This window comes from Somniosus microcephalus, chromosome 3, assembly GCF_052327205.1.
Source record: "Somniosus microcephalus isolate GS21.2 chromosome 3, FLI_Smic_1.0, whole genome shotgun sequence".
Taxonomy (NCBI): Eukaryota; Metazoa; Chordata; class Chondrichthyes; order Squaliformes; family Somniosidae; genus Somniosus; species Somniosus microcephalus.
In genome coordinates, this window is record NC_140989.1 from 45,275,149 (window position 1) to 45,284,267 (window position 9,119).

The following is a 9,119-nucleotide window of genomic DNA, read 5'->3' on the forward strand; positions in this document are numbered from 1 at the left end:
TTCAATATGGTATATTGAATTTTGGTTCAAAGCTCATTCTCCAATATATTCAAGTCTGTGCTGGTCGTGTGGCGCCAGCTGTCTCGATCTAGTTGCTTTGGAAAATAGTATATGCATTTCTTCAATCAAAATCAGATTAAGCCTCCGCTAGTACTACTGCTTTTACATGTCTGGCCTCCACTGTGAACATCAATTGATCTTCAATACACTTGTATTGTACTTTACAATACAAATCAATTTGTTGCAATTTTTGGTTATGTAAAATTTGCAGTTTTTAAAAAAAAAGTTATTTTCTGCATATTTATTTTCAGATGCGTAAACATGTGAACTCAACGTGGTTTATTTTCCGAAAATATGTGGATAATTTCCTCCATTTCTGTATGCCAAAGACTATTGTGCCCTTGTACACCATGGTGAGATATGTCTCAAACTCTATACACTTTATAACCTGATGTAGTTCATGGTGAATGGGGCAATCACCTTCAGTTTAAATCCTTTCCATACTTTCTTTTGTTTTAGGTGACTTTTACCAGAATCCGTTACCACAAGGTGATACAGCAGTCAAAATGGCAAAGCAAGGTATCATGTTTAAAATAATAAATGAACACCATTTAAAAATGTTAAAACACTTATTTTGCAGAGTAAGCAAGGATTCCATTTAGAGGTGAAATTATTCTCGGTGTTTGAGCAAATGCATGTGTGCATTAGTGTGCAGCCATTTTGTTCGTATCGCTCATTGTTGGCCACCTTCAAAATATCCCTTCTGGGATTGAATCTGTTTAATGTACATTAATGCACAGAACCAGCACTATAAAGGTTTTTGGCTCACTATCAGAATACACACTGATTGAAGGGGAATGAGCAAATTTGCTCAAGCTTCCTTTCTAGTCCACATGGCATTAATGGCATCTACTATAAAAGTGGCATGATAATGGAGAAAACCACTGGAGGTCCAATACAGAACCGAGCAGTGGACATTGAAAGGAGCTACTCATCTGTTTCATTCCACCCAGCAGCATGACTATATTAACAAGCCTCAGTCTGTGGTACATGGTGGTGGTGATGGAGGAGGAGGGCAAGGCAAATCTGTGAGCAAGAGAGGGGGATCACCAGCACTCACTATTCCTCTAGAGAATGTGTATCACAGTTCACCGCGTTTGCTTGATCCCACTAGGGAACAATGTATAAGGAGGTTATATCTCACCAAGGAAGCCAGTGATGAACATTGCCATTTCGTGGAACGAGACCTGCTATCACTGAGCAACATCAGCTGCTGCTAGCAACAGTAAAAGTGACGTTGGCATAGGCTGCTTCCAGTCTATAGTTCATTGGTGCGGTGCCAAGGTGACAGATGCCCTGTTTAAATATTACTGGCAAATATATTAAATTCCACACTAAGATTTGGCAGCAGCATCAACAATAAAAGCTGGCAAGGTTTTACGAAATGTATGGCGTTCCCAGGGCCCTGGGAGTCATCATGTGATTACTCAACCACCTCCAACATCCCTGCTGCTCATCAACAGAAAAGGTACTTATGAATGTCCAAATGGGGTGCAAAAACCAATAAAGAATTATGTATCTGGATGTGATTCTTTGAAGAGGATGAGGGGTTTGACTGGCAGGAATCCTCTGCCCACCTGTTCTCAGTGCCTTCTGTTGTACACTGCTGTTTTCCGTGGGAAAGACAATATGCACTGAATAAAGTGGATGCTTTGTCTTGTCACTTTTAGGCTAAAGACTGCTTGGCCGACCTCCAGTGCTGGATGACTAGAAATTTCCTCCGATTAAATATTGGGAAGACCGACACCATTGTCTTCGGGCCTCGCCAGAGACTCCATTCGTAAACCCGATTCCACCCCCCTCCCTGGCCACTAGCTGAGTCTGAACCAGACTGTTTGCAACCTTGGTGCCCTATTTGACTCTGAACTGAACTTCCACCCCCATAGCCTCTCCCTCACCAAGCCTGCCTATATCCACCTCCATGGCACCCGTCTCTATCCCACCTCAGCCCATCTGCTGCTGAAACCCTCATCCTTGCTTTTGTTACCTCCAGACATAACTATTCCATTGCTCCCCTGTCCAGCCTCATCATCCATCCTCCATAAATTTAAACACTGCAACATCGTTTTAGATGAACTTATGAAAAGTGATGTAGCAAACCAAGAAGATCTCTCCCCTTTCAATAGCTGCATGCATGTGCACCACTACATTCACTTTTTTTTAAATCAAGGGGCCGCAATTGCAAGCATGCTGCTGCAAGTGCAGCAGAGCAGACATCACGACTGCCCAAACGAAAGGTTGTCGACCCATCCCAAATCCAGGGCACGGGGTCATTCACGTTGGTTGGGATCAAGACATTAATGCTTGCCAATGTTCTACTTCAAAGGAAGCCATAAGTGCTGTAAATAATCAATCGATGATATTTGCCTGGAACTCTGTGAAGGCCTTCCCAAGGGCCTCACTGGAATGCACGCCAGCTCTCAGCTGGCAGGAGTTACACTCACATTAAAAGGGCATATTGGGGTGGAATTCCCAGGATAGCCTTGGAACACTCCCAGTTAACGGGGGGACAGAGAAAGAGAAGAGCAGAAGCCTTCCTCAATTAACCTCCCCCCCCCCCCCCCCAAAAAAAAAAAGTGGAAATTAGGGTCTAATTCTTGCAGAACTGGGTCGATCCAAAATTCTGGCATATCTCCCCTTCTAGTCGGCTCTGTCTGCTCTCCATCCTGGCTGCGAGTCCGAATTTCAGGGCCTAAGTCACGGTGCATTTTCAGAAAATCGGTTTCTTTTATGTCAATCTACATTCTGCAAGATGTTTTCACAGCTTTGATCGTGTTGCACACAAAGATAAAATGTTGCCAGGTCCCAGATTGTTGATTTGGGGGGGTCCTTGCGGCAGCCAGTGCATCTCAGAAAAATCGTGCGCATGTTGCTGCCGTTTTCTGTCCACTGGGTTTGATTGAAGGCAATCACAGGCATTGCACCCGCAACGTTTGATCTGTGCCAACTGCATATGAAGCCCTGCCGGCAGTGTGACACCGGCTAAAGTTTTACCCGATTGTATAAATATGCTTCTAGTAAAGCTACTCCTTTTTCCTTGCAGGCAATCAATACTGTGTTATTTGTTATGGGAGCATCAGCAACAGTCACTGGAGCAGTCTACCTCTTCAAGTATTTGCCAAAGTCACACGACATCCAGCAGCTGCAGAATTGGAACTTTGGCTTTAAGTAACTCGAAGCAGTCAAAGCAGGGAAACAAAATCCTTGTGGTTTTTAAAAAAAAATTAGAATTCTTTATTATGCCAATTTAAGAGATCGTAGCTGTAAGAGCCATAAAAGCTTAAGAAAATACTTTAAAATATTGGTTAAATAGCATAATAGTTAATTTACCTGAGTGACTTATTGTATTAAGAAACCCCCTATTTTCTTGCTCCAGTAGTATAGTCCGAGACACCCCCTTCATTCTTGCCACAATGGTACAGCCCCTAAGCCACACGTGGTATGCAGCCATTTTACAGTTTAAACTCCACGTGGCTGAAGGAGGCAGAAGTTGTGAGGTTTGGAGCAATACAGTTTTTGACCATGTTCGTTTATACGTGTTTGCTTTGTAATTCCGTTTGTGAAGTGTTATAGTAAACAGTTTAAAAGACAAAGCTACGTTTGGGAACGTTTTATTTCGACACGCGTCTACTCATTGTTAACAGCCCCACAGCTCAGTGGCTGCCTGTTTGGAAACTAAGAAGCGCCACTACATTAGTCAAAAACTTGCTCCCTAAGAAGGAAAGGACGGAATCGTTGGCGAACGTATACATGAATGGTCACAGAGCCAGACGACAATATAAGAAAGCGAAGGTACAGTGACTGTTACTTGCTTTGTTCATTCTATTGAGAAGCTAAATAAGAGCTGCGGGTAAAATGGCCGAGGCCTTACGGAGCTAGGAGCTTCCCCCAGCCAGAAGGATTGCTGGCCAAAAGAGGGAAATAAAGCTCCCCCCAAAGGCAATGGAAGAGAAGTTACATAGAAGCATAGGTGCAAGGAAGGCTAAATTAGCTCAGATAACTGGAAAAATGAAGATAATTGATCGTCTCATGGAAGATAATGCTAATATTAAGAAAGCTGAAGACATAATGTATTACGATTTCTCCAAGCTGCATGAAGAATTTAATGTACTCAATGAAGATGTATTAGCACTTCTGTCTGAAGAAGAGGGAAACGCTGATCAGCACAACTGGTTTGATCTTAAATCAACCAGCATTAAGGACTATATCAAGGCCACAGAAGAGTGGATGTTAAAGATTCGTCAAGATGCTGATACAGCAGAGAAAGATAAAGTTGACGATGAAGTCTGACCAGACGATAGCATTTCAGAGACTTCCGCCAGACCGAGCAAAAATCGAAAAGAAGGTAGCTCTGTTTCTGGACGCAGGTCAGTCGCTTCTACCACAAGCTCGTCGCGACGCATGAGAGAGGAGGTTGAACGGGCGGCGTTGATGGCGCGCGCAGCATCTTTAGCGGAGAAGCAAGCTCTTGAACGGGGAGAGGCCCAACTGCAGGCCCAACAGGGCAAGGCTGGATGGCATCTATTTTAATGCAAGGAGTCTTGCGAATAAGGTGGATGAACTGAAGGTGTTGATAAACACATGGGAGTATGATATTGTTGCTATCACGGAGACATGGTTGAGGGAAGGGCAAGACTGGCAGCTCAATATTCCGGGGTACAGAATCTTCAGGCGAGACAGAGGGGGAGGTATAAGAGGAGGGGGTGTCGCAATATTAATTAAGGAGTCAATTACTGCAGTAAGGAGGGATGATATATTAGCAGGGTCCTCTAATGAGGCCATATGGGTGGAGCTTAAAAACAAAAAGGGGGCAAGCACTTTGCTGGGAGTGTACTATAGGCCTCCAAACAGTCAGGGGGAGATAGAGGAACAGATATGTAGGCAAATCTCAGAGAAATGTGCAAATAATAGGGTAATAATAATGGGGGATTTCAACTTCCCCAATATTAACTGGGATAGTCAGAGTGTGAAAGGCTCAGAGGGTGTAGAATTCTTAAAGTGCATCCAGGAGAGCTTTTTGAGCCAGCATGTAGAAAGTCCTACAAGAGAGGGGGCGGTACTGGACCTAATTCTAGGGAATGTGGCCGGCCAAGTGGAAAAAGTGCTAGTAGGTGAGCACTTTGGTGATAATGACCATAATATGGTAAGATTTAAGGTGGCCATGGAAAAGGACAGGGATGGGCCGGAAATAAAGGTTCTAAATTGGGGGAAGGCCGATTTTAATAGGATAAGGCAGGATCTGGCCAAAATGGACTGGGATCAGCTACTTGTAGGAAAATCCGCATCGGAGCAATGGGAGGCTTTCAGAAGGGAGATTGAGATCATACAATGGCAACATGTTCCCGTAAAGGTCAAGGGTGGTTCCAAAAACCACAGGGAACCTTGGATGTCAGGGGATATACGAGAATGGATTAGGAAAAAAAGGAGGGCTTTTGGTAGATACAAAAGGCTAAAGACGGAGGAAGCCCTAGAGGAGTACAAAAAGTGCAGGGGGATACTTAAAAAAGAAATTAGGAGATCAAGGAGGGGCCATGAAATAACACTGGCAAGCAAAATAAAGGAAAATCCGAAGATGTTTTATAAGTATATTAAGGGTAAGAGGATAACTAGGGAAAAAATAGGGCCCATTAGGGACAAAAGTGGCAATCTGTGTGTGGAGCCGGAAGATGTAGGAGGGGTTCTAAATGAATTTTTTGCATCTGTTTTCACTATGGAGAAGGACGATGTAGACATAGAAATAGGGCGGGGGGACTGTGATATGCTCGAACATATTAACATCGAGCGGGAGGAGGTATTGGCGGTTTTAGCTGGCCTAAAAATGGATAAATCCCCAGGCCCGGATGAAATGTATCCCAGGCTGCTGTGTGAGGCAAAGGAGGAGATTGCGGGGGCTCTAACACATATATTCAGGACCTCTCTGGCCACAGGGGATGTGCCAGAGGACTGGAGAACCGCTAATGTAGTACCATTATTCAAGAAGGGTAGTAGGGAAAAACCGGGGAACTACAGGCCAGTGAGCCTAACATCAGTGGTAGGAAAATTATTGGAAAAAATCCTGAGGGACAAAATTTGTCTCCACTTGGAGAGGCAAGGATTAATCAGGGATAGTCAACATGGCTTTGTCAAGGGAAGATCATGTCTGACTAATTTGATTGAATTTTTTGAGGGGGTGACTAGGTGTGTGGATGAGGGTAACGCAGTGGATGTGGTATACATGGATTTCAGTAAGGCCTTCGATAAAGTCCCGCACAGGAGACTGGTCAAGAAGGTAAGAGCCCATGGAATCCAGGGTGCCTTGGCACATTGGATACAAAACTGGCTTAGTGGCAGAAGGCAGAGGGTGATGGTCGAAGGTTGTTTTTGTGACTGGAAGCCTGTGGCCAGTGGGGTACCACAGGGATCGGTGCTGGGTCCCTTGCTGTTTGTGGTCTACATTAATGACTTGGATATGAATGTAAAGGGTATGATCAGTAAGTTCGCGGATGATACAAAAATTGGTAGGGTGGTAAATAGCGAGGAGGGTAGCCTCAGTCTGCAGGACGATATAGATGGGTTGGTCAGATGGGCGGAACAGTGGCAAATGGAATTTAACCCGGAAAAGTGCGAGGTGATGCACTTTGGGGGGACTAACAAGGCAAAGGAATACACAATGAATGGAAAGACCCTAGGCAAGACGGAGGGTCAGAGGGATCTGGGTGTGCAAGTACACAGATCCCTGAAGGCGGCGGAACAGGTGGATAAGGTGGTAAAAAAGGCATATGGGATACTTGCCTTCATTAGCCGAGGCATTGAATATAAGAGCAAGGAGGTTATGATGGAGCTGTATAAAACACTGGTTAGGCCACAGCTGGAATATTGTGTGCAGTTCTGGTCGCCACACTACAGGAAGGATGTGATCGCGTTAGAGAGGGTGCAGAGGAGGTTCACCAGGATGTTACCAGGGCTGGAGCGCTTCAGCTATGAGGAGAGACTGGGCAGGTTGGGTTTGTTTTCCTTGGAGCTGAGGAGGCTGAGGGGGGACATGATTGAGGTGTACAAAATTATGAGGGGCATAGATAGGATGGATGCTGAGGAGCTTTTTCCCTTAGTAGAGGGGTCGATAACTAGGGGGCATAGATTCAAGGTAAAGGGCGGGAGGTTTAGAGGGGATTTGAGAAAGAACTTTTTCACCCAGAGGGTGGTTGGAGTCTGGAACTCACTGCCTGAAAGGGTTGTGGAGGCAGAAACCCTCACAACATTTAAGAAGCATTTGGATGTGCACTTGAAATGCCATAGCATACAAGGCTACGGGCCAAATGCTGGAATATGGGATTAGATTAGACAGGGCTTGATGGCCAGCGCGGACACGATGGGCCGAAGGGCCTCTATCCGTGCTGTATTACTCTATGACTCTATGACTCTAAGAACAGGCCCAACTGCAGGCCCAACAGGCCCAGGTGCAGGCAAAGAAAGAACAGCTGGAGATAAAAACAGCTATCGCGGTCTCAGACGCCAGGTTGAGTGCGTATGAAGATTATGAAGGCTCACGGGACGGTGGGAGCGAATACTGCCAGTCAATGTTGTCACATAGAGTTGGATCCAGGGCACCTTCAAGAGTTACAAGAGAGTCCGAAGGCAATCCCCTGGCATTACAGCGTGGAAGAGTGGCCTCTCCACTAACAGGAGCACGTGATGCTACCCCAGACGTCAGACGGTCTAGACTAGACCCTGCTGATGACCACCAGAGGCCTGAAGACACAGGGAGAAGCCTATACCGAGTGATGCAACGTCAGAACGAAATTACAGAGATGCTTGTAAAACAACAGAATCTGTTTCAACTCCCTCAAAGAGACATACCAGTGTTCCAAGGCGACCCACTCAAGTATAAGCCCTTCATCAGATCCTTTGAACAAGCCATTGACTCCAAAACAGAGAGCAGCAGTGATAAGTTGTACTACCTGGGACAGTACACCAGTGGTAAACCACAAGACCTGGTCAGAAGCTGTGAACACATGAGACCGGACCGGGGATACATAGAAGCCAGGAAGTTGCTGCAGGAGCACTATGGTAACGAGCTGAAGATAGCCACTGCATATATCGAAAAGGCCACCAAGTGGCCACAGATCAGATCGGAGGACGGAGAGGCATTGAACGCATATGTTCTTTTCCTCTCAGGATGTCGCAACACCATGGAGGATGTTGAATTCATGGAAGAGATGGACAATCCTACGACTATGAGAATCATCATCTCTAAGCTTCCTTACAGGATGAGAGAACAATGGAAAAGAACAGCCTTTGAGATAATGGAGAGACGGAAAAGTAGAGCCAGGTTTGCAGACTTAGTGAATTTCATAGACAAACAGGCTAAAATTGCTAGGGACCCATTGTTTGGAAGCATCCAGGACGCCAGCCCGACCACCGATGGAAGAGTGAAAGCCAAGCCTGTTGAATCAAAGACTCTCAGGAAAGGTGGTTCCAGGGGAAGCAGCTTTGCAACTAATGTCACCCAGGCCGAGGAAGAAAGGCCCCAGAACTCATCTCCCAAAAAGAGCAGCACAGTGACGTCTGCTAATGCCTTTCAGAAGCCATGCTTATTCTGCCAGAAGAATCATACATTGGATTTCTGCAGCGACATCAAAGCACAGCCACATAAGGACAGAATCGAATTCCTGAAGTACAACGGCCTATGTTTTGGATGTCTCTCTCAGGGGCACCTGAGTAGAAACTGTAAGCAAAGAACAACATGCAGAGAGTGCACTCGGAAACATCCCAGTCTGCTGCATATCCATAAAGAAGAACAAGTCTCTAAGAAGAGTGAAGAAAACAATACCGACGAGAAGGTTGTTTCAAGTGCTCTGGTGTCGCTAGAACCAGAGACTTGTGGACTCACTGGGGCCGGTGACAGTGACTGTATTCTTGCCATCGTACCAGTAAAGATCAAGTCTAAGAGGAGCGAGAAGCTTGTGGAGACTTATGCCTTCATGGATCCAGGTAGTTCAGCAACGTTCTGCACAGAATCACTCATGCGACAGCTGAACGTTAGAGGCAGAAGAACAGAAATCCTATTACGCACCATGGGT

General features: G+C 45.5%; 1 protein-coding gene across 3 annotated transcripts in view; it reads left to right on the forward strand.

Moving 5' to 3' along the window:
• kmo (kynurenine 3-monooxygenase) overlaps nt 1-3,653 on the forward strand; it is a 43,759-nt gene extending 40,106 nt beyond the window's left edge. For 2 of the 3 annotated variants that reach the window (XM_085980309.1, XM_085980310.1), the window contains 3 exons: nt 312-413; nt 520-579; nt 3,104-3,653. In XM_085980309.1, coding sequence (XP_085836435.1) covers nt 312-413; nt 520-579; nt 3,104-3,232 — 291 coding nt within the window. In that variant the 3' untranslated portion in view covers nt 3,233-3,653. Of the gene's footprint in view, nt 1-311; nt 414-519; nt 580-1,174; nt 1,529-3,103 lie in introns of all 3 variants that reach the window. The other variant, XR_015076025.1, reaches the window with a different exon arrangement.
• The last annotated feature ends 5,466 nt before the right edge of the window (nt 3,654-9,119 follow it).